The sequence below is a fragment of the Nematostella vectensis genome, chromosome 3 (assembly GCF_932526225.1).
Source record: "Nematostella vectensis chromosome 3, jaNemVect1.1, whole genome shotgun sequence".
NCBI lineage: Eukaryota > Metazoa > Cnidaria > Anthozoa > Actiniaria > Edwardsiidae > Nematostella > Nematostella vectensis.
The window spans coordinates 19,187,023-19,212,911 of NC_064036.1; the positions used below are offsets into that span (position 1 = coordinate 19,187,023).

Below are 25,889 nucleotides of genomic sequence, written 5' to 3' on the forward strand. Positions count from 1 at the left end.
GTGAAGAATCAGCTGCTCTAGTCATTTTTATCGATTTTCCACATCCCATTATCTCAGTCATGTCAAAATGTCCATAATCAAAGCTTCAAATATTTTGGAATACATTTCCGATGGGCTATTCCAACAGACGTAGGTTATACATCTCGAATTTGATTGGTTGAAATTAAAATAGCTGAGCACAAATGGGGAATTTCCAAACTTATTTGAATAAATTCACTATAATTGAATGATTTATGAACTTTTATAATTGGCTGGTTTAGAAGAAAACGGATGCAAACGCGAACAATTGCTTTCCCTCTCCAACTGTTCAGCAGTAATTTGTGCGAACAGCGAGATTTCACCAAACTATGAACGGACTAAAAACAAGCGAAGTTCAAATTTCATCATCATGCCGTCACGGATGATCTAACGTCGTAAAACGCCGCACTATCCGGTGCTAGTGGTAAAAACGCTCGGCCACGAACTCGCGTTAGGCCGCGCTAAAATTCGATTACACCATCTCCCGATAATAGCCCGTGTTTTTATTGCTGTTTGATATGACAGGACTTGTGAATCGACACACTAGTTACCCGCTACAACTGAAAGCATCGAGTATATTTGCCGAAGTGAATGGATTTGCTGCTAGGGTACTAGCTACCTTGACATACTACAACCAGTGCGAGTACGATGTGGAAGGTCTGTTTGTTTTCCCGCAAGACGAGCGTACAACAGTGGTCGAGCTCGAGGCAACGGTTGAGGAGCGACATGTTTACACCGACATCAGGGCCCAAACTGGGCAGAAATCTACAGAGAAGAGTGTTTATTCCGTCGAGGAAAGAGAGGACGACTTATTTAGTCTAAGTATTGGGAGAATTCCTGCACATTGTTCAGTGTTTGCACAAGTGACTTTGTTGACTGAGTTGATCTCCGATCGCAAAACGCGCGGGTCTTTATTTATTCTTCCTTCGGTGTTCACACCGAGATTGTCTACCGATGAAGACGAGCAATTGGATTCCCATGACCTTTATGGATCTCAAATGTTAATCTCTGATATCCCCAGGAAAACATTAGAGCCGTATAGTTTCGAGTTACAGCTCGAAGTAGCTGCACCTTGTTTACTCGCGGGTTGTTCGTCGCCTACCCATGCAATACAAGTGGATGCAGACTCGAAAGCGACGAACGCTTCGAGGATTCACATCACAATCGCTGAGCCACATACGTACGACTGCGAGCTAGTGGTTTTATTACACCTTTCACATCCTAACGACCCTTATGTGTTGATAGAGGAAGGCAAAAAAGAAAGAGTAGATAGCGATGAACAAGATGTCGAAAAATCCCCCGTACCAACAAACTTAGTTGAAGAATTCACTAAAAAACCCTCCATAATGATAAACTATACTCCGTCTCTAACTTCCTCAAGCCAAATTGCGGAGTTTATTTTTCTAGTTGATCGCAGTGGTAGTATGAGCGGAAAACACATATTCCAAGTCAAAGAAATGCTAATTCTATTCCTAAAGAGTCTCCCGGCAAATTGTTATTTCAATTTGATCGGTTTTGGTTCATACTATCGAAGTGTTTATCAAGAAACTCAAATCTATGACGAAGAGACGGCTGAACACGCCTGTAACTATGTACAAAAAATGCGCGCAGATCTGGGAGGTACTAATCTCATACTACCTTTGGAATTTATATTCAATCAGCCCCCGAAAAAGGGAATTCCTCGCTTCGTATTCATGCTTACTGATGGAGGTGTGTCGAACACGACCGAGGTTATTGATTTTGTACGAAGAAATGCTTACTCCACAAGGTAAGAATAAAACAAACAAGCAGAAACACTCAATTATTGTAACAACCCTCGGAAAAAATTCCCCTATAGCACGGTTGTGAGAAAAACTCTTCGGGTGCATAAATCTAAATAATGTTTTCAATTATAGACCAATCAATCCACTCTGCGTTTCCTCTCTAATAAAAAATATAAACTATTTAGTAATCTTTTGGACCGCAAAACCGCAATTTTTGGATATACAAATGCGGGTAGCAAAGGAATGCAGAAAGATTTGTCTTCCGTATAGTAAGCTTGCTTTTATTATTTGGGGAAAATGTATGTTGATGAATTTGAATAGATGGCTTTGATCGCTTTGCCGATAATGGAGTGCGCGCGACGCAGGTGCAGTCAGAGAATTTCGATTATTCACACCTCTGTAGTTACACAGACAAAGAAAAGACTGTCCGCTTAACCCACTTTCCACCAGCAATAATTTCCTCCAGTGACCCTTTACCACTATTTAGACAAAGACTGTTCATTAGCACTTCAATTGAACAAGCGAAAAGGGATAACTTCTTATTTTATTTTCGCGAATTTGATTTTTTTTTTGTTGTTTGGCGCCATACCCCCCACTATCATTGGCGTTGAAGTATTCCTCGGAAAAGATCTTTAAGTGCTTTTCACTTGGACCCTTAAAATCTTGGTCGATGAAAAGTTCAACATTCTAGTAGAGTAAAACTTAAATACCTTTTTATAGAAAATATTCAGTTTTGCGCAACTACGCCGTAAGTAGATTTGGTACTGACGCAAGTACCTAGATGACTCTGAGCGCATCCATCGTAATTGAACTTTCTAAATCTACTTTATTTTTCTTGCTAAATGCTTGGAATCGTACAGCTTTAACCGGCAGTGGGCGGATGAATTAGTTTTAAATCCATTTTAATTTTAGGGTGTTGATTTTTTTCATATGATCTACTTTTAAAATAAAGATATTAAAATGCGTTTAGTGTTTTCCTGTTTTTGGTCATTCGACATAAGTCATTGCGCCACAATTATGTTTATGCAAATCGAAATATAATCAACTGATTAAATGATGTAAAGTAATTTCATTTAGAACAAGTGCATCATTTTTACTGCTGTTGAAAAGTTTTACTGCTATTAAAAAATCAAAGAGGATTTGCAAGCAAGACTTGGGGGCTCCTTTAGCGGCAAAAAAGATTATAAGTTATTGAGCCCCTCAGTAATCTTAGTAAATTTTTTGTCGGCTTGAAGATTTTTTTCATCAAAAATTTGTAAAGCTCGTTGCGACGTAACATCATTTACACATCATCTACTAATATCCTGAGCCTTGTAATTTGACGTGACAAAATAATTTTTAAATCGATGGTTTACTTTGCTCTAAATCAATTTGGTCTTTTTTAGTTTTAAAATGATTAATATCCTGTAGCCTGCTCTCCAAAATCCGCCCACCTTCACGACTATATTATAGAGTTATGCTGTTATGTCTGTTATAATACCGTAATACGTAAACAGACCGCTAGCGCTTACGCGTTTAGGGGATACGCGTCGCCGATGAGTCATTCCCTCTCGTGAAATATTGCGTCAAACCCGAGGCCGTGTGTGAGTACGCTAGGGTCCATAGCTGGCAATTTTGCATGTGGATCAAGTATTTAGCCAGTTTTACACAGTCATCATAATATAAATACATAGTATACCTTAAATGGGCTTGAAAATGCAGTGTCAACGCTGTTCTAAGCGCTTCACATTTAAAATCCTAATACGCATTGAGAATGGCCCACCCTAGAACTGAGGAACACAAGCTTCTAGTAAGCTCACATGCGTTCAACAGTCATTCAAGAGCTTTCAGGGCCGAAAAAATTCTAGAGCTATCCATGTATCGACCGGGAATCGAACCCGTTTTAGCCGAGTTGAGAGGCCCCTTACGCTAACACTGGGCCACCTGTGGTGAGAGGCCCTGTACGCCCCATGATGTATGCGGGGTAGTTATCGGTGCAAAAATACCAAAGTTACGATAAAAAATCATTTTCTCGCTGCCAGCTTGTGTATTCCAAAGAATGACATCAAGCAAACTTTCACGAAAACAGCTACAATAACAGCAACTTTTCCAGAAGGCTCTCTCTGATCCTCCCGTCTACTTTAATTAGTATTTCTTTCCTGCAGCCATTTCAATTTATGTGAAATATAAAAACACAACAGGAAGACAAAGGCTGTCAACCAATGATAGTCGTTGACTTCGAACGGAACGAGCTCGGGTATCATTTAGATAGCTGAAAACAAAAAATCTGAATAACCGAGCGTTTCCAACAAATTAGGAAAAAACTTAGAGAGCTTACTAATAGTTCGTATCTATGCGATGTTTTTTTCAAACCTTTACCCTTGCGTTTTTATTGAAATCTATACACTCATTACCTGCAATCGCTGTCATGGATCCGATGTTTATTTAGTCTTATCCTGAATGATATCGCACTTTTTCATTCGATGTTTCTGACACGATGTCAAAAACTGTCAAAAATACCGGCCCTCGATATTGAGCTCGCACGATGTTAAAAGTAGAGCGCTAATTAAGATCACCGCTTTATTAACACGCTCTCCTGTATGCAATTAAGTGGATGATAAAAGAGAACGCAAAAGGACTGTAAATGTCGCAATGTCAGGACCTGTTTGGTGGCTAAAGCACCTGCTCACAGCTAGCGGAAGTGCCTGAGTGGAGGGTTTGCTAGCTCATTAGACCAGTGCTTATAGCCATTAAACCTGCTTCTCTTGAACTGCTTTTTTTATCTTATACTACCCAGATTAAGTAACAGGCCTCAAATTTACGAAAATGGTTATTAGTATTTTTAGGTCGGCTTTCTAAATAGTGGGTTTGGACTAATAACATTATCGAACAAGAAGGTGTGATTTTGTGATTTTGGTAGTCTTGTGTGTGAGCATTATGTAAGCAGTAAGTAACTTGTGTGAAGTAAGCAGTAAGTAACTTGTGTGTAAGCATTAAGTAAGCATTAAGTAACTTGTGTGTAAGCATTAAGTAAGCAGTAAGTAACTTGTGTGTAAGCATTAAGTAAGCAGTAAGTAACTTGTGTGTAAGCATGGCCTTACTTCAGCTTACCCTAGTGTGGGGGTGAGTTCCCAAGCTTCACACTGTGACAGAGTTCCCCTCATTGTTTGGGAGAGTAAACAAGTGAAGTGGTACCAATATTTGTTTAAGTTAAACCATCTTTTCTCACTCGTTTTTACTGCCTCAGGTTCTACACGTTTGGCATCGGACCGGAGGCGTGTCCACATCTGGTACAGGGTGTAGCAGGGGCGGGGAGGGGCAAGGCGTGGTTTGTCTGCGACGAGGACAGGGTGTCACCAAAGGTATATGCATTTTTATCAGAAATTAACCCTTTCATTCCTATACAGCCCTCAAACGCCCAGGTATACATAACGCCATTCAGCTAAAAATCACCAGATCAGGAATACTTAAGTCTTAATCTTAAAAGTTATAATCCCAGCGATGATACATAAATGACTTACGTCAAAATATTCGTAAGCAATGTTTCAACCCAGAATAATTTCTCACTAAGAAAGACACAAAATACCAAAATGCAAATAAAGTCAATCAAACACAGATCAATTCGCAAATAGATACAGGGGTCACGAGGACAGTGTGGGGATGCTCTAGTCCCACCGCCATTTGGGCCATTTTCAAGTTTGGGAGCTTATCTTGAGTTTGTGAAAGCTTATTCACCCGCCTTTTGGTCTTCTCCGCGAGATTCCTTTATTGCATTCCATCAGGTCCCATTTTACAACCATAAACGGGTATTATTACCGATTTTTCGTCCATTCTTCACAGATATTCGATGCCTGCAGTTCATCATGGGGCCAAAGAGATATATTGATATTCATTTTTGACAAAAAAATAACATAGTTTGTTGGCAAGAAGACGAGACGAGAAGATATTGAAGTCATCCATAAGAAAATTCAATACGATAATTGTGGCTGCAAAAAGTCTCAATTGTGCTTTCAATAAGGCCAAGCATTTCCCAGGCGCTTTCGCAAAACTTGTGAGCACGCTCAGCCCATAATTAGATTATATTTTCTTACGAATCTTCTTTACTTTTTTATTTCCCTTCAAGGTTATGCTGGCTTTGAGGGACGCTATGGCGCCAGCAATGACAGATATCGAAGTCAACTGGCACCTCCCTGAAGGCTATGACCTCATCCAGACCCCAAGCAGACTACCATTTGTACTAGATGGAGAAAGACTGGTGATCTACGGGATCCTGTCCCGTCCCCCCTGGGACGAGAGAGAGCCCCCCCGGACCCCGGCAAGGCGACGCATGGACTGCAGCATGCGGTCATTCTCGAATAACTCCGTCAAGGTGTTCTGGTTCGACGACGATTTGGAGTACTTACCGGATGACGAACTCCTCTTGGAGATGGAGGAACATGACCACTTGCACGACGAGGAGAGAACGCGCGCAGACAGTGACGTCATTGGGTTTGTAGTGACGTCAAATGGGAACTTCGGTGAGACGACAATAAGGGACGTGCGAGGCTGCGCCGTGGAGTCGTGCAGAGAAATCGAAACAGTTAGCGAGGTCGCCTCTGGAGACTTTAACAATCTCGGTTATGATAACAGCGATGATGTTTTCCCGTCAACTGAAGACAGCAGCGAGGACCAGTCGCGGGTGAGTAGTGATGGGGGTTCTATTGGACGCAAAGGCAGCCCTGAGCCTGCAAATGGTGAACCCGACACACACAACGTGACCGTGATTAAAGCCACCAGGCGTAAGCCCTACCAGCAACGAGGAAGACTCCCTTGCCAGAAACGACAGGTCGAGGGCAGCCCGGAGAAAAGCCCTGCAGGCGCCGACGAGGAAACTGCTGACCAAGAGCAGGCGCACCAGCGTGACAGCGGCGTCGGCTTTTCGATGGACGAAGGGGAGAAGAGTGCCAGTGGTGACGTCACACCCACAGATGACCCCCTGAGGGTTGGGACGCGGATAGGCGTGCAGGGCGAGAGGCCCCCTCTTGAGGGCCAGGGGCAGGCTTCGCTAGAGGACGAGGAGGAGGTTTTGGAGGACCTGGAGGAAAGCAAGGTGTCTGTGTTCAAGGGAAGTCCACTCCTGGCTCACCTTGGAATGCCTAAGACTTTTGGTGCTGTGGTCATTAGAGGGTTCGTTGGCGACGAGCAAATAAATCGGGTAGGTACTTGCATATCAGGAACTTGAATTAGCCGGCGTAACAAGTGCCAGAGCACAGAAGGGGTTTAGATCGCGAAAAGAGGAACCGTCCCTATCCACAGCCGCGCTTTCTTTCTTCTCCTCCTTCCCTTGAATTTGCTATGCAGGCTACTGTCCAGTCCTTTTTGAGCTGTCAGTCTTGCGCCCAGATGCTGGTTATCTATTACAGCGCGCGATGATGACGTTTTTTGCATTTTAATATTCTAGGGAAAGAATTCTCGCTGATCGATTTAATTCAAAATCAGGACAATTTGATATGGGGCTATTAGAAACTGTACATGAAACTGCTCTGTGATAAAACAATAATTTGATATCATTCCAGACGATTCCATTCCCAGTCAATCACAGCGGGGGATCTCCCAAGTGTCCTACGATTCACCAACTAATGGCGCGCTCGTTCATCCGGGAACAACAAATCTCAAGCGACGAAAAGCGCCTGCGCGAGGTGACGCGCATCAGCAAGCAAGCCAAAATGTACTGCAGGCTCACGTCCTTAGTCTCCATCGACCAGTACTGTTACGACGAGGAGATTCTCTGCGCGCTGCAATTCTACAAGAAGGGTGGTACTCCTGTGCCCGGGTAGGTGAATATGTCTGTTATACCACGGTAATATATATACTTTATTTACCGGCTGGGAGGTCAGTTTCTTGAAATACCGTGACCTCGGCCTTGAAAATACTGACCTAGGTCTTCGGCCTTGAAAATACTGACCTAGGTCTTCGGCCTTGAAAATACTGACCTAGGTCTTCGGCTTCGGTCAGTAGTTTTAAGACCTCGGTCACGGTATTTCACGATACGGACCGACCCTTAGCTGGGAAATAACTTATTTATTTTTTTCCTCAATAGAATTTCCAAATTTGTTTACCTTACGGGCTTATGCTTGCACGAGGCGAAGTTTCGCTTCTGGCTTCTGGCTTGTTCGTTCATGATCATTCAAAAAAATTCCATTTTGTATTTCTACATAAAGCTTTAAATCCTCCAGAAATACAGAACCTCCAAAGAAGATATTCTCTGGGTTTTGACCAACAATTTTTAGTCCAAATTGATACGTCGTTCTCAACTCGAATTGATCGTATAGGAATGTTTTCTTTCGCTTTAAATCCTCCACAGACGATAAGATATATTCACTAAAGAACTTCTCTTAAATGTGGATACGTTAAGCTGGTTATGCAGGTAAATTCCTAGAGTGATTTGTCGTTTTTCTTCGTATGAAGAGACGACTTTTTTTTATCCCAAATAAACTTTCAGCAACTTGAAATTGTCGCGCGCGTAGCAAAATCATTATGGCCGGAAATTCTTAAAACACAGGAATGATTCTAGATAAAATGACAAACAAAATGCCGTTTTAGTGTGAAGATCTATAACTTCGGGAGTAAAAATCCAGTTTTCGATGGTCAACTCACTATTTCGAACTTTGGAGGTGAGCGGTTCGGTATCGCGGGGTCCGGATCGTAGGATGACGGACCTCACTAGAGCCAATCAGAGCGCGCGATTTGATGGATACCAGACCCCGAAAAAAAATGAATAAGCTTATCAGAATCTAAGAAATGCTGTGTAACCATACCTCCCTCAAAAAATGAAAGATGAGTTGAGAGATGTAAAAGGAAGAAATTGGGGTAAAAACAAACCCTACTCACCTCTTATATTTTTAAATGCTGCGCACAGTTAAAAGGTTTTACCGCCCAAAATTTTTCGTTAAGCGTTGTTTTTTCTTGATATCCATAGCCGTTGGTAGCCAAACATGGCATTGCTTTGATCAGTCGCCCCTCTGTTTCTGGTGGTATAATCAGTAGCGTCATGAATATTGGGGTGGCGGGAACACAGTGGAATACTAGGTTTCCAAGTGATGATGACATCTGATCATTTTTCCTGTGCAGACGGCGAGGCATGTCGCTACTCCGTAACGAAGGTTACGCTACGGGCCTCGGGAGGCGTCTATCGATGCCCGAGGGGAGCGATCAGGACGAACAGTGGCTGACGTTCTCGCCTGGTGTCGACGAGGAACCGTTCGATTTCTATCGACTCGACCGAACGACGACTGGCGACAGTAGTGACGACTCACCCCAGAAGACCCCCGTGAGCAACCCACCACACCACTATCAGCCAGGTAAAGACTGGGCTCGGGGAAGGGGGGGGGGGGGTTGGGGTTGGCTACTCATGCCGTATATGGGAGGATCACTTAACTTAGAGGGGTGTCACCATACCGGATATGAACCCTTCCTTTTTTGCTGTTACATTAAGATAGACCAGAAACCAGAGAGTATATGGATAAATAAAATGAAATATGGTTAGCATTAACATTTGGGAATAATAATAATAATAATAATAATAATAATAATAATAATAATAATAATAATAATAATAATAATAATAATAATAATAATAATAATAATAATAATAATAATAATAATAATAATAATAGAAAACCTAGTTAATATTAAAATCGTTCAAAAACCGAGCCAGAAAGATCAATTCAAATCGTCTAATTCATGCGAGCAACCAGGGACCGTGGAGCATGTTGAAAAGTGGGTGGGAGGGGAGGGCTGACAATTGAAAAATGATCATATTTAAAAAGGAAAAAGGAATAAATCTTAGTATTTGACTTGTTTCTGTCGCAAAAAGTGGTGGGACCGCGGCCCAACGGGTCCCGCCCCCTCCGCGGTGCCTGAGCAGCGAAGATATTTCGAATATCGTTAACTAGCAATCTTCAATCGTGGATGGCTATTTCTTTTTCAAATAGACTGTCGTTGAAGAAAAAATAAACAAAGGAGTTACTGATCGTCTTTAAAGTATACAGTACCCAATGCAAAACACGTAGGTCTATTGGGGCAGGCCTAGGACTTCTTGCATGAAAAGAAAAAATGTTAATACTATCTATACTCTTTATAGCTGGTCGCAGTATCCCACCCTTGTCAAGCCGATATGTGGTCGGAGAGAAGCAATCGGCCGCTGGCACGAGTACAAAGACTCTGGGCGGACGGATTTCCCCGATTCATATGAAATGTCTGAAGGAGTACAAGCCCTTCGTCATGCTAGCCAACCTGCAGTCGTCGAGTGGGAACTGGGAACTAGACGAATCGTTCGCTGACTGCCTCGGTCTGACGGTGGACGCCATTAAAAGGGCATCGCCGCTGGCCGATGCAGACGTGGACGTGGGTGAGGAACTCCAGGGGCTCTTGGACAAGTGTGATTGCAGGTAACCTTGGGCTCTCATTGGCCGGTTAACCATGCACGTGTACAGGTAACCTTGGGCTCTCATTGGCCGGTTAACCATGCACGTGTACAGGTAACCTTGGGCTCTCATTGGCCGGTTAACCATGCACGTGTACAGGTAACCTTGGTCTCTCATTGGCCGGTTAACGATGCACGTGTTCAGGTAACCTTGGGCTCTCATCGGCCGGTTAACCATGCACGTGTTCAGGTAACCTTGGGCTCTCATTGGCCGGTTAACCATGCACGTGTTCAGGTAACCTTGGGCTCTCATTGGCTGGTTAACCATGCACGTGTTCAGGTAACCTTGGGCTCTCATTGGCCGGTCAACCATGCACGTGTTCAGGTAACCTTGGGCTCTCATTGGCCGGTTAACCATGCACGTGTTCAGGTAACCTTGGGCTCTCATTGGCCGGTTAACCATGCACGTGTTCAGGTAACCTTGGGCTCTCATTGGCCGGTTAACCATGCACGTGTTCAGATAACCTTGGGCTCTCATTGGCCGGTTAACCATGCACGTGTTCAGATAACCTTGGGCTCTCATTGGCCGGTTAACCATGCACGTGTTCAGATAACCTTGGGCTCTCATTGGCCGGTTAACCATGCACGTGTTCAGATAACCTTGGGCTCTCATTGGCCGGTTAACCATGCACGTGTTCAGGTAACCTTGGGCTCTCATTGGCCGGTTAACTATGCACGTGTTCAGATAACCTTGGGCTCTCATTGGCCGGTTAACCATGCACGTGTTCAGATAACCTTGGGCTCTCATTGGCCGGTTAACCATGCACGTGTTCAGGTAACCTTGCACCAAGCAAAGCACCCATTTCCATCGGTTCAATCAAGCAAGCAAGTATAGCTGAAAAATTATTTCAAGCAAGTATTGCTATTCGAGCATTAGATTACTGTGGCTTATCTTCAAATTAGCTCTACACATGTACGGCTAGCAGGCTATTGGCTCTTTCTAATACAACAACCGACAGTTAGACTTTGACGTTTTTTTAGTAAAAAAAAAATTCCCCCTGTTAATTTATTGAAAAGTTAAGGCTTGTCATTTCGATCTCTCGATAGCCTTCAGTTGTGGGCGACCGCCATGGCCCTCGCCTGGTTATGCCGCAGCGCCGCGCAGTTCCAGGAAGAATGGTGCCTTCTGGCCAGGAAGGCTGATGACTGGATGAATGGACGCATGTGCCCACGAGCCTTTACGCCAGCCGACCTCAAGCGACTCGCATTCCAGGCCTTACTCCTCTTAACGCGGAAGAGCGAGACTGGGTCAAGCAAGCCTTGGGACAAAGTAGGTGACTCTGAAGAGTTTGAGAAACAGTTGCAATCGTGCCTAGGACGAGCACGAGCATTATGATCTGTTTCAAAATGTGAGCGAGAGGTTTGCTAAGCTAGCGTATACAAAAGAAACAATAAGCGTATCACAAATTGATGGAATTTTATTGCTTGTCGTCCATCCTGACCGTATTTGCATGTAGAGTACAATCAAATTTGATAGCACTGTTTCCTTTTTTGCCTGAGAATGTGAGATAAATAGTATAACTATAAGATTTGCTTAACTAGCAATTACAAAATTGAGGGAAATCAATTGCTCAACGTTCAAAGATGTTACACGGCATCTTTAAGTAGGCTAGAAGGTATAGAAGATGACCTTATATTTGCATGAAAATCTAAACCATGTGCATGAAAGTCTCACCCATAATGAATGTACTTAGAGACTGAAGTAACGTGTTGTCTGTATTGTTAACTTTCAGGTCGAAACGACCGTCCAGACTAAGAGATTTAGCTGGTGCACTCTACTGTAGTGCCATAACAAACCTTATTTCATTTGACACGATGATCCATCACACTTTATTCAATGTACCAATATTTCATTTGACAAGATAATATTTTTCACACTCTTGGACCAATATTTCATTTGACACGAAAATTTATCAAAACTCACACGATACCACGGCAATTTCTATAGTCATAACAAATTAAATTATAAATGTTGAATGATCCGGGATTGACGATATACACGGTGCGCAATTCATCACTGGCAAATGCAACAAATTATTACCCAGAAGTCTTGCTGGGCTGTTATTGGCACCACCATCCTGCCCGGATAAGGCCCCAGGTCCCCAGATGAACTGGGCCAATAAGAATATATGGATGGATGCATTTTCCCGTGATGCAATGTTTAACCAATCATTCTCTCAAAGAGTATAAATGATCACAGGAAATGGTTTCACTGCCATTGCTTTTGATTGCTTTATTTTATGACTGATATGTTGTGTGGTGATAACATTTTTAGGGTATTTTTGCAGGATAAAAAAAAACAAAGACGCTGGGCGTTCTGTTTTATTTTATTCATAGCTATTGTATATAACTGCCTCTATGCATGCTGACTGTAGATATAACGCATAACAAACGCACGACGCATAATCGTCCTACTGTAAAGCATGTCTTTTATTGCCTTATAATTTAAATATAAATGGTGGAATGACTGGGGATATGTAAAACAGAGCTGTGGCGGTATGTTTTGGTTTATTTTATGTTTATTTTGCTCACCATTTTGTTCACAGACTGTTGCTCTGCTACCATGGAAAAGGCCAAGACTATTTAATTTTTTCCTCTGACAAACTCACCATGCGAGACGCACAACAAATGTAGATAGCCAACCACCGCGCAAGCCTAAAGCACCAAAAATAACACCAGGCTCGCACTAGAGCCATTCATCACATTGTATAAAGCATGGCCTTTTTTATTGAATAAAGCCTGAATCGAACAGTATTTATGATTCAAGCATGATTCAAGCCATGTGGGTTTCAAAGATAATAAGAAAGTCTTTTTGGGGACGGACCAATTGACACTAAAGACAGCGGCGTAGCCAGGATTTTCAACAGGAGGTGGCCCAAAAGGCCCGGTGAAGGCATTTTCTCCTGTATTTCAAATAATGCCTCATACATTTACTGTAATTTTGGCTGCTAGAAGTGGGGGCCCGGGCCCCCTGGGCCACCCCCCTGGCTACTCCCCTGGAAGAACCCATATAAGACCCTATAGAAGACCCCATATAAGACCCTATAGAAGACCCCATATAAGACCCTATAGAAGACCCCATATAAGACCCTATAGAAGACCCCATATAAGACCCTATAGAAGACCCCATATAAGACCCTATAGAAGACCCCATATAAGACCCTATAGAAGACCCCATATAAGACCCTATAGAAGACCCCATATAAGACCCTATAGAAGACCCCATATAAGACCCTATAGAAGACCCCATATAAGACCCTATAGAAGACCCCATATAAGACCCTATAGAAGACCCCATAGAAGACCCTATAGAAGACCCCATATAAGACCCTATAGAAGACCCCATAGAAGACCCTATAGAAGACCCCATATAAGACCCTATAGAAGACTCGATATAAGACCCTATAGAAGACCCCATTTAAGACCCCATATAAGACCCTATACCCATTGCCGGACCAATCCCCAATTGCTCGGGGGATTGGGTCGAGTTGATAAGCGACGCAATTCAAAAAAGGCGTCGAGCGATGCCAATGTTGATGTGTTAATCTAATTTAACGATCAAAGATATTCCTGGTGCAGAATTGCTAAAACCTCCTAAATATTGTCCTGCATATTCAATGTTTGCGACGCCATGTTTAATTACGTCCCCAAAAATATAAGGTCTTCTTATAGGATCTTATATGGTGTGTGTTATATAGGTTCTTCTATAGGTTCTATGTATTATTACATTATCATACACCCATCAATAGCCAATATCGAGTTACAAAACGCCCATTTCCAGGGAGAAAGATTAGAATTCAAGCGAGTAAATTTCAAATCAAATACCTATTGTTAAGTTGTTAGACTTCAACTGATGGTTATTTAAAAGTTTCCTTGTAAATAGACTGTTGTATTTTAGAATGTAAGCAGTGACAAAAGATTTGACATTCTATTAGGGATGGCACAAAGATATAATTGTCATGAATAGATGACTTAGCGCGGTGATAGCATGTAATATAGGGTTCGAAGGTATTAAATAGATGGGCCAAGCTTATTTATTTAGGTCTTTATTTTTATTGTTCTGAGATGTTTATGTTGTATGAAATAAAAGGAACATAATAAAACGTATCTCATTCTATTGCTATCATCCCGACATAACGCATTGCGAGTTTAGCTTATAACCCCTATCCACCCCCCCTCCCTATCCCATCCACAGGCTGCCCACGAGCTAGAATTGAATACCCGAGTAATAAAACGCTTTGAAAGCTTCGTTCTTGGAAAGAAGGGTCCGTGGATAGCGAATACAATATTGAGAGTCAAATGAATTGAGAACTAGCACCTTTATTAGTAATCTTGTCTTGATCTAAAATGCCGGGAAAGAAAACGACGCACGACAAGTCGTAGTGGGTTACCTGTGGTACCATTCCAAGTTGGAGTCTCCAACAGGGACTTACTTCAACTGCTCTATGACGTCATCTCCCCATGCTCCTGGGTCAGGCGCGCAGCTTAGGGGGGGGGGGGGGTACTCGGCTCGCCGATCGGTACTGCCTATCGCTACAGCAGAAGGCATCTGTTCAGTTCGGTTCGAACAGGATCTTGTACCTTCCACATAGCACAGTGTCCTGATCGGCTTACTTGAGGTTGAGCACATTTCCAGTGATGTTAATGTCACCGGTTTTACAAACCACTGGAAGCCCATCTAGAAACTCCGAACGTACCGAAGGCGTTCTTTTACACGATCTGGATAAAAATCAACGTTATCTGATATAGCTCATCTATTTTGGGCAAAATCCACAGTCTAGCTATCCTTACGGGTCTTTAGATGGAGAATCAAGCACATCACATATTATTACCATTAGTTTGAGTTTGTTTGCTTTTAATGGCGTCGATCTCAAGTTTACTGTTATCTTTCTGCAACCTTGCTTTCAATCTTAACTATTGAGTGTGATTTTAAATGCAGGACCCCAGTAATATCAAACACAGTCTGAAGGGGCTTGTCCTGTCAACAAGTATAAATTTTGTTACCATCACGATGCTTGTAGACATTCAACCCTTTTAGACATTTCTGAAAGTTCTTGCGAAAAGATCTCCATTTTTGCAAGACTCTACACTGAAAAAACACCTGCACGGGTGTCTAAGCCGACAGCGCAGTTAATGTTGATACCGCTAAAGTGACCGAGAAGTGAACAAGATCTTGTAAGCAGATAGCACAACCTCGCAATCGGCAGTGCGCACTGACAATGACGTGGTACATGTTACAGCTGTTTTTTTAAGCGCTCAATTCTAGCTCATCCCAATCAGACCTTCAACAACATTTCTCCTTTGAGCTCTGAAGTTTTCCTCGAGCATTGTTAGATTCTATGATGAAAGTGGTGCAGAAGCCTGTTTCGGCCAAGATCATTTGGTCTACATTGGATGTATTCCAAAACACTATCTACCGGGCTACAGTGCGTGCATCAGGCGCCTTCCCAGGATTGGCCGAGGGGGGGTGCGCAGTCATGGAAAAAGCTTAATATTCCTTCTAGGAAATGATCCACTTTTTGGCCGCCAAAGGGGGGGGGGGGGGGGGTGCGCGCGCACCCTGCGCACCCCCCGGTGTACGCGCCTGGTATTGGATGGTGATGCTCTTCTACACTGAATACCCTGGCCCAAGGAAGCCGACATATTTCACGAAGATTGAAACTCCTGCTGTAACTGTATCGTGGTGTTTTGCTCGGATTGCAGCCTCCGTCATGTTCGTTATGTTCGGTCCCTATAAAGAAGAGGTTTTTTTGGCAAAAAAGCGGTTGTGGCACAATGGACACGGAAGCTGATGTCGAATCGAGTATATGATTGCTTCTGTGGAAAGCTGCGGTAAAATCGTCCACACGATTAGCATCACCGTTCATGTTGGTGACGATACTTCCGTATAGAATCTACCAGAGCCGAAACCCAAATCTACTCGAAGATGTGGGGGATGACAGCCATGAATAAGCAGCTAGGGTAATATAACATGTCATTACAATTTTTAATGTTATTTCTATTTCTCATTTTATTTTTTGCTTTTTTGTCCATGCGCTTCTTGGTTGTGATACCACGTTCCATGAATACGGGTAGGAAAGGGGGGATCCTTCAAGAAGCTTGTCTCCTCGCCCTTCATCCGCGCACAGCTGTTAACAGAACAGAGCTAAGAGAGCCACAAGACCCATCCCCAACTTCAGCAGCAGCCATGTTCCACAGTTCCAAGTTCCAGTATTCTATCAAGTCAACCAATGGAAAGATCTTAACAGATCTTGAGAGACCTTCAGGACTGCACCACGTTTAGTGCTTCTGGCGCAAAAACAAGCTAGAGTGTTCGTCCTACGGCAAATGCAAAGAGTCATAGTGTACTTATTCTCCTAATCGAAGACACGGATTCCATAGATTTAATATGCACCCACGAGTAAGAACCTAGAGTTAAAGAACCTGTAATAGCTAAAAAATCCGTTTGCATTTTACCCAAAATAACTGAACTACTTTAAATAACGTAAATTTATATTTTGTAGAAATATATATAGTAATCTATTGTTGTATAAATTCCTTTTCTCTAAAGTACGTATTTTTTTCATGATTTTCATGATTTGGGAACCCTGTGGTTTTCCATACAAGCTTTGTATTGGAAAATTCGATCCCATTCGGGGTATCGTGTATTTGCCTGCTCCGATTTTTAAGACCTTTAGAGGGATACTTTATGTGCAAGAAACCGTTAAAAAAATAAATCCGATGTTAACCCCTTTTTTGCCGTAGATTGATTGGACTATGATATGTATCGACGATGACCCCCGTCATCATCTCTGCAAACATTGATAGTAAAAGATTATAACAATACCCCATCACCTTTTCTGTATATACCTATTTCAATTAAGGTTGACTATTAGAAAATGGAAAATGATGAATGCCAAACACCACTGGGTACGGAAAACAAGTCTTGTATCTTGATAACATTCAGTGAGACTAAATCAAGTTTGTAGCGAGGACCTTGTATGAATTGACGTATTTTAAATACAAGAGAACATTATTATTGGCCAAACTTTGTTCCATTTTCTTATAGTCAAACTTAATTGAAATAGGTGTACATTGACGGTCAAAGCAGGCCCATAGACGTTACGACACTGAAAAGGTTCATAGCCCGCCTATACACCGTGTCCGCATCATTTACCTACAGCAAGTGAAGTAAATCGAATGCTCTAAAAAGTCACGGAATGTCTTGGTCGAGAAATGCTTAACGTTTATGTATGAAAGCTCTTTAATAGCATTATAAAGGGACGTTTTAGTTTTCTCCCGTGTTTATCTTTTGTCATTGCAAAATAGTAAGATGCTGAGTTATTTATTATGTAAACTGATTATATAAGCAGTAGGAACTTTAAGCTCTTTATAACTACTTGTGTGTATTAAACAAAGACGCGTGCGCGACGACTTTTGAAATGATTTGTATTTGAAGAATTAAAAGCTCGCTCGCAATGATTAGATGACATGATTCGTAGACACAGGCTTACTTGTATTTCACTGTGAGAGGCTACGCACTGTACTTAGCGTTATTTTGAAAAATTGATTATCCAAGTAAAAATCACTCCGTTCTTTTTGCACTTAGCCTGCGATGTATGTCGGTAATAGAACTTTAATTGCAAAAGCCTAAAAACATATGAATTTTCAACGACCTAAATGACAGGCAGAAACCTCTCCAGACAGACCTTTTCTTTATTATACATGAATTTCAACACAAGAGTTATTACTAGCTAATATTTGGTTTCGTATTACACACTGTCACGAACAAATTTACTTGGACAAAATCACGCACAGGAGATTGTTCTAAATTGTTCTGTTGGCCGTTGTTAGATTTGCGTATATTGTCACACTTCGGTACTACCCTGTTATGTGTTATCTTCACGCAAGAAAGGGCTAATTATTTATTCAAAACGCTTAGGTTAATTCGGTTAACCCTCAGTCCGTGAAAGACACCAATACACTGCGTTTCGACTGTGCTTCAGGACCTTTGCCAAACACAGAATCGCCAGTATCGGAATCACAGGGAGAGGAATTTGAAGAAGTACGAAGGGACACTTGACTGGAAAACTTTAGGGTTTCTCTTAATTGAAGCACATGTTATAATCAGACCACGATCATATGTGTTTGTGAAGAGTCATGCCATCTTTGGAAGCTGTTAGTAATCACAGAGAATTGAGTGTGAATTGTTTCCTACAGTGTATGAAGAGCATAATATGATGATACAACCGCTGGAAATTCTGTCGCCAAAATTCATGAGGAAATCGAAGTGTATAAGAATGTAATTGCCCTTTCACCATGGCAGAGAAAGAGCACCCGAATAATGCAAATAAACGCAGCAATAATCGCAAGAACAATTCTCTTGGAAAGCGTATCACTATCAACATCTCTGGGCTTCGCTACGAAACATTTGATAAAACACTGGAAAGATTTCCCGAATCTCTGTTGGGATGTAAAAGCCGACGCGATGACTTCTACGATTCAGTTAACGATGAGTATTTTTTTGACCGGAACAGATTGTGTTTTGAATCTATTTTAGCTTATTATCAAACTTGTGGAGTACTGATTCGTCCTCCAAACATCCCGAGGAAAGTGTTTGTAAGTGATATTAAGTACTTTGATTTGGGAGAACAAGCTCTAAGGCAAGCCGGAGATGACCTGGAAATAACAGACCGTGAGATTCGTCCAATGCCAAAGAACAAATTCCAGCGTACCGTCTGGTCCTTATTCGAGCACCCTGATACGTCCAACGGTGCAAGAGCAATTGCTATTTTCTCGGTGGCTGTTATTGTTTTATCTATTGTTCTGTTTTGCGTGGAAACTTTACCTCAATTTCAACGCAGGCCGAAAGAAGTCTCGCGAAATAACATAACAGAAACCATTATGATAGACAACCCGAAAAAGAGTGTTTTCTTTGCCATTGAGAGTTTCTGCATCGCCTGGTTTACGCTTGAATATTTTATCAGATTCCTATGCAGCCCGGACAAATGCAAATTCGTAGTGTCTGTGTTGAATCTAATCGACTTGGTTGCCATTCTGCCCTTCTTTATAACACTACCGATGACGGAACCTACAAGTGTGTCATCATTGGCGATTCTGCGTTGCGTGCGTCTTGTGCGCGTTTTTCGGATCTTTAAACTGTCCCGTTACTCAAGAGGCTTGCAAATTTTGGGTCACACTTTGAAAGCAAGTCTTCGCGAGCTTGGGTTGTTATTCTTTTTCTTATGTGTGGGAGTGATATTATTTTCCAGCGCGGTTTATTATGCAGAGTACAATTACAACCGTGACACAGAATTCCTGAGTATTCCTCACTCGTTCTGGTGGTCCATCATAACAATGACAACTGTTGGTTACGGGGATATGGCGCCCAAGACCCTTGGTAAGTTTATTTTCTTGTGACATTCTCATTAAATCTCTTTTCTATTTTTCCATAACATTATAAAAAGTGGTGGTCAATTAATAATGGATAGGGAAAAAAAGCCAACCTAAAACAGATTCTATGTTATAAATCTGCTTTATTTCAAACTGATACAGAAGTACGCTATCAGTGTAAAGCAAGGCAAACAGTCAAACAAAGTCAGACAGAAATCTCTTGGAAAATTTTTATCGGGCCTTTGCAATTACATAGTTGAAAACGAGAACTGACGTCACTTATCGTCACTTATAGAAAGATTTGTAATTCCTCAAAGATTGACACGAACAATCGTTTTTCCTTTGAAACTTATAATTTGTATTTTTTTCGAAGCATATTTTAAACTTGAGCCAATCTTAGCTATATCGGGAAAAGGTCACAGAAAATCCCAGAATTCTTGACAGGTTGTCAATTTTTATCAATAACACTTTTTTTGAAAAAAAAAAAGTGCGTTACAATCTTCGCATAAAAATCGTTTGTTTTTAAGAAGCAACATTCTTATGGCGGGATGAACGAAAAATGATCGAATCTATCCCTTTCTGCAATCCACTCTAAAGGTTTTTATTTCATCTTCATAATCTACTTAGTGGCATATTATAATTTTTTTCTCCGAGAATCAGTTATAATTTATTAACGCCGCCCTATTAGTACGCCGGACAACCAAAACAAACCTGAAACCATCTGGAAAAACATCTTTCTTTTCTTTTTTTACCACTTTACCCATCTATGACATAGGCTAATACATAAATTATACTCATAGGATTTTATCAGGGGGAAATCATTAGACATTATGTATCGCGATGTGGTGATCGCATTACTTTGTGGTACTGGCCGTAACCAATGAATGGACTAACGGAATCTAGTCTAATCCTGAAAGAGGGTTTGTTAGCCTTATCACTAAGTGATGCTGTTTCTGAAATCAATGTTTCCTTTACACGGTGTGTTGACTCCAGGTTTTTTACACCTGACGTTGCCGTGATAAATGATTCGGTTATCATGTCACTAACGATAATAAGATGAGGAGGAATAAAAAGATAGGCGATTAAGTTTGTATAGGCTTATAATTTCTCGCCCCCTGCTTCTTCGCCCCGCCACTCGTAAGTAGACCCTGATTATATAGGATTGTTCCACAGGGCGCCGCTACTGCGGTATTGCACCTGGCCACGGTGATATAGTAGTAGTACGAGTGGATCATATATAAAATATTTTTAGTCGACGGTTTGGAATTAGCATAAGCAATATTATAACATCTTAATAATATTGAAGAATCGAGAAACAATGATCCTGAGTACACTTAATTTTCCATATGGTTTTACCCCCTTAAAAAGGAAAATAATTAATACGAAAATATAAATATGGAAGGTCTGGGGGAGGGGGTGTGCATTTGTTGCAAATGTGTTGTCAAACCGTTTCGCTTTAACAAAGTTGGGTGAACTCGTGGTTTAAAAAAGATGACAGTACGCAAGTCCACTCCCATTGTGATATTAAGCATTTCCTTGATGTGACTGCTGTGACGAACGTCCCTGGCGAATGCAACAATAAAAGTAAACAAATAAATAAATAATTCTGTAAATATTCATATTGAAAGGGTCGCCTCTTCGCCCCCTGTGATTAACCTTCACCGGCACGCGTTGTCTCACCAAACACTTTAAGTCAAGCTGAGCCTTTAATTAATTTTTGGCTTCAAATTGCCGGTGATACGAGTGCGCAAGCTGTTATCCATTCGATTATAAAAAGAAGACTTGAACCGGATTAGTGTGTCTCGATTATACCGTAGGCTCTTGTTTTCGTGGTTCAAAAAACACTTTTGAAAATGCGCCAATAGTCTTACTGGTTTAGTTGGTTGGTCTTTCGAATATTGTTAAAACGCGGGGAGTTCTTTTTGAAGTTTGATAAACAGGAAACTTGGGTAAAAGCAGAACCTTTTTATGGTCATTACCGCCTCAGGTCTGCGGATATTACCTTTTTAACATCCATGCTGTATTGTTTCTCATAGCTGGGAAACAACTTCTAAAGCTCTCGCTCTCTTTTACAGGCGGGAAACTGGTTGGATGCTTCTGTGCGATCAGTGGAGTTTTGGCAATCGCTCTACCCGTTCCCGTTATCGTCTCTAATTTTGCGTACTATTACTCAAGGGAACATAACAAGATGAACAACAATGGTGACGAGGATGAGGACGGGGAAGAAGCAGACAAAGAAGAGGACGAGCAAGCACCACGTGACCAGATTCCTGTGGTGGCGCCCGCGCGCAAGACGAGACTATGCTGCGGTCGAACTAAGATGATTTTCAAGAAACGAAAGAAAAAAGACAAACTCAAAGAAATTGCGGATATTCGACTACAGGAAATGAAAGCTCAGTCCCTTTCCCAAGAACAAGTTTTAGCTGACTGTCAAAACGGCAATCTTCAGAGTAAACAAAAGGACAGTTCGAATGGTAAGAAAAAAGTTAAATCAAGCACTGGAGATAAAGCTATTACTATTACACTAAATGCTTCTTCTAGCGCATCTGATGGGGACAATGATTCAGAGACTGAGCCGTTTATCAGCCAACCGTCAAGGAGCTCCGTTGATCAGAGATTACCTCCAGCAGGTGAAAAAGCAGACACGGTTTTAGAGATAAAATCCTTGGATCAAGAAGCTGAAGTGAAAGTTGAGCCAAAGGGTCGTAGCAAAGACGATGGGTTCGTCTGACGCTGTAATAAAGTGACACATTTTCCATCTATCTTTTTTAATATAACTGGCTGGCTTCAGTTACATACAGAAAAATAGCTGTGGAGCACAGTAAGGGATAGGAACCCGGCTTAGATGAAAAAGGCTCGTAGTTAGGAATAGTACAAGAACGCGTCCCCCTGTAGCCGCGATCTTTTCTCATCAAAGCGCCACATCCAAGACATTTTTTGCATGATATTTATGACTGCTCACGGATCACTGCGCAACCCCCCCCCCCCCCCCCCTTCCGTCGCCCCTGATACATTGCATGTGAATTGAAAATGGGAAATCGAGAAGGCTGCTGGGATATATTCTTTTTGAACAGCAGCAGTACACTGTGGAGTGGACGAGTTTCGAGCATTGTAGACTCTGAACTTCGATAGAATAAGGGGGGGGGGGGGGGTGAATAGGGGTATGTAAATCCGCCGATCCGCTACATTTTCGGGGCAAATCCGTAGATCCGCAGATATTTTTTAGATCCGCATGGTCTGACAGATAAACAATAGCATCGATTGAAATTCTTTTAAAATCCGAAAGTCGACAGTCAAAGCAGTCAAAATTCGAAATCCGAGCCCAAATTGTTAACAGATCCGTGATCCGCCGTATTTTTTAAAATCCGCCAATCCGCTGAAATAATCATCAAAATCCGTAATCCGTGAGCATTTCGGGGCCGAATCCGCCGATCCGCGAACCTATTTACCCCCCCCACCCAATAAAGAGATCATGTGATAGGCTTCCACCCAGGTACTTAAACTTTATTTCACTTTAGTTGAGGACGTCTTTGGAGCCGATGTGTAGTTAATTTTCTAAAGAACTTAACGGGAATTTTCTAAAGAACTTAACGGATGGATTACTACTTGATTCAAAGTTGTTATGAAGGAGATCGGATTAGTAGTTGCCTTTTAAAAAATCTGACTCATTCTGGCGCGATTCACTCAGTGCAATTACTGCTAGCTTTTCTGCGCACTAACCGGCTGCCTTGCGGGTCTTGGGGCGGCCTGGTAGCGAGTGCGAGTTGCGCTGCCACCGGTCACACGATAAATTGTAGCTGAAAAGAGCATGAAGTTCATTTATTAGGTTTTTGATGTGCAGGTTTCACTTCAAAGTTACCATGGAAATAAGGAACAATTTTGTAGTTATTGTACTATTATACCTATTTAAGGATGCGTTTTTCCATCAATAACTTTCTGTAATTAAATTAGATAAATAAAAAGAATGCATTTGTTTGTTTAACAGAATCTTTTGGGGAGTGAAAAGTGGCTTTTCTATAGCTTTCTATTTCTAGCACTAAAGGTATACTGCCACAATTTTCATGAATTTTCGAAGGTCCGGAAGCGCTTTGGGATCGCCATTCGATGCGGCCTTTCTTTGTACAGTATTTGTTTGAAGACTTCTTTTAGGCTCTAAAATACCTACCTCAAGAACTAGTCTCTATGATAAGGCACAACTGTTCTAACAAATGGGTTATTTGTATATTTTCTTTACTCCTCTGCCATTTTATTCAGCCTTTTTGAAAATGACCAGTGAAAGAAGGAAATCCAAAAGAGATCACCTAAAAACTGAAAAAAAAAATGTTTTTTTGAGTGAGTTGAGACAGTGCCGCATGACTAAAATTAATTACCCAATTTCCGTTCTGTTACAACCGCAAAACAAACAAGGCATTAATTACACTGGTAATAAAAACTGAGAAGAATAAAAGCAAAGCTCGGCTTATTTTCATTCTGAGCGAAGGAGAAGTAAGCGTCGTGGGTATGAATAGCTCGTCAGATTCTGGAAAGCATCTGTACAACGTTTCCACAACATCGCATGTCGCGCTGGAAGTGAAGATGGCGCACGAATTGCTGGAGAGACCGGTTGGGGTGATTGTGATGGAGGCTGGGACTTTCCTTCTAGTCGCGGTAATCGCCTTCCTGGGTAATGCACTTATCTGCCTTGCCATGTATCGTAACCGCAGCCTTAGGCGGGTGACGAATATCTTCGTGCTGAGCTTAGCGATCTCTGACATGTGTATGGCATGCTTCTGTATGCCTGTCTCTATTGGCATTCTCATGCGCGGAAAATGGGTCTACTCTCAGTCTTCAGTGTGCGAGTTCCAAGCTTTCTTCATATACGTTCTCGCGGGAGTTTCCTTGTATACAATGGCAGTAACCGCGGCAAATCGCTAATACAAAGTCGTCAAGCCTCGAATATACCCCCAGTTGTTCACGATGAAGCTAACCGTTGCTATCATAGTGACTGTTTGGATTCTGATTGGATCCCTCATCGGTGTTCTTATGGGCATCAAGTGGCTTCGTGTTAAATACGAATCCGCCAAAGCATCCTGCGTCATGTTTGCCGACCTTGGAACTAAACCGTTGACATACGCATATCAAGTCTTCGCCTTCCTTGTCTTTTTCATCATCCCCTCAACATTCATCACTCGCTGTTATCGTCAAGTCTTTAAAGCAGTTCGTCGACATGAAGAGAACATTGCGAAAACGTTAAAGAATAGATCGTTTGTTGGGAGCGCAGACGAAGTCAAGATGACCAAGACGTTGTTTCTCGTCGTACTGGCGTTCGCATCGTGCTGGTCTCCCGTGATTGCATACGAGATGATCTTAATTTCAAGCAACATGTTTGGGTTTCTTGATCGCCTCCCGAGGCAAATCCACCTTGTTTGGCTGTACTTTGGCACGCTTAGTAGTGCGGTCAATGCGTTTATTTACGGTGCTATGAATAGGGCGTTTAGGAGAGAGTTTATCGCCATTTTCACGTGCAATAAGAGAACGCAAATTACACCTTTCTCTGGTACTGTTACGACGCTTACCAACATGGTGCGCTGACGCTGTAGAAAAATAAGTTTTCAATGTATAATTTGTAAGTCTGATACATAAGTTAAAAAACTAAGTATTCAATGGATAATTTGTAAGTCTAATACATAAGTTAAAAAACTAAGTATTCAATGGATAATTTGTAAGTCTAATACATAAGTTAAAAAACTAAGTATTCAATGGATGATTTGTAAGTCTAATACTTAAATAAAAAAAACTAAGTGAATTCTTACGTGAATTCTTGGTTTTATGCGAACTTTCATAAACTTAAGCCTGGCTGAAAAATGCTTGGTCTTATGTCAAGCCTGGCTAAGGATATCGAGGGCAAAGACTAGATTTTTGGCTTTGACAGTGCCTTTACTCTTGGTTTCGTTAATTACTGTCAAACGTTGTTTTAAAAGCTAGAAGTTCGATGCTTTGATTGAAGATTGTTATGTAATTTGCTGTTATTTCCTTTTGCCTTTTATCATTAAAAAATGCACCAAATTTGTATGGTCTCTCGCCTCAAAATTTTCTACTGCTCTACGAGTAAGCTTATTTCAGCCCTATTGGTTCTTAATCCTTATATTCTATTAATGTTATATGTTCTATTGATAAAAAAAGGTCGCCAGACCGCTTATTGTTATAACTAATAATTAGAAATCTGATGCAGTCGGAAGAGACTCGAGATGTCTTCAAGGCCACGATGCAAGCCGATGTTTTTACCCTCCACTTGGCTGTTCCTCGTATACGTC

General features: G+C 41.7%; 3 protein-coding genes and 2 long non-coding RNA genes across 7 annotated transcripts; 4 read left to right on the forward strand and 1 right to left on the reverse strand.

Moving 5' to 3' along the window:
- The first annotated feature begins 247 nt into the window (after nt 1-247).
- Nucleotides 248-14,327, forward strand: LOC5509017 (von Willebrand factor A domain-containing protein 5B1). Of its 3 annotated transcripts, none has more exons than XM_032377850.2 (8): nt 248-1,786; nt 5,008-5,122; nt 5,884-6,954; nt 7,316-7,572; nt 8,871-9,100; nt 9,883-10,189; nt 11,272-11,494; nt 11,958-14,327. In XM_032377850.2, exons 1-8 carry the CDS (start codon nt 537-539, stop codon nt 12,006-12,008), a joined length of 3,504 nt encoding a protein of 1,167 aa, XP_032233741.2. In that variant the 5' UTR covers nt 248-536; the 3' UTR covers nt 12,009-14,327. The 3 variants fall into 3 exon arrangements, with proteins under 3 accessions (XP_032233741.2, XP_032233740.2, XP_001629587.3); XM_032377849.2 differs by having other exon boundaries at nt 12,771-14,327; XM_001629537.3 differs by having other exon boundaries at nt 11,272-14,327.
- LOC125561287 lies at nt 10,196-11,205 on the forward strand. The gene is made up of 2 exons (XR_007307319.1): nt 10,196-10,864; nt 11,000-11,205. It is a non-coding gene; the product is annotated as an uncharacterized LOC125561287 (long non-coding RNA).
- A 3,548-nt stretch (nt 14,328-17,875) lies between the features above and the next one.
- LOC5509039 (potassium voltage-gated channel subfamily A member 7) lies at nt 17,876-23,578 on the forward strand. The gene is made up of 2 exons (XM_001629536.3): nt 17,876-19,603; nt 21,672-23,578. The coding sequence occupies exons 1-2, from the start codon at nt 18,523-18,525 to the stop codon at nt 22,325-22,327; spliced, it is 1,737 nt and encodes a 578-aa protein (XP_001629586.3). The 5' UTR covers nt 17,876-18,522; the 3' UTR covers nt 22,328-23,578.
- On the reverse strand, nt 20,319-21,736 carry LOC125561170. Its single transcript, XR_007307184.1, has 2 exons — nt 21,599-21,736; nt 20,319-21,159 (listed from the first exon to the last, which is right to left on the reverse strand). It is a non-coding gene; the product is annotated as an uncharacterized LOC125561170 (long non-coding RNA).
- Nucleotides 23,579-23,706: 128 nt separating the features above from the next.
- LOC5509016 (melatonin receptor type 1B-B) lies at nt 23,707-25,167 on the forward strand. Its single transcript, XM_001629535.3, is given in 1 exon segment — nt 23,707-25,167. A coding segment is annotated over 1 exon segment (996 nt). The 5' UTR covers nt 23,707-24,171.
- The last annotated feature ends 722 nt before the right edge of the window (nt 25,168-25,889 follow it).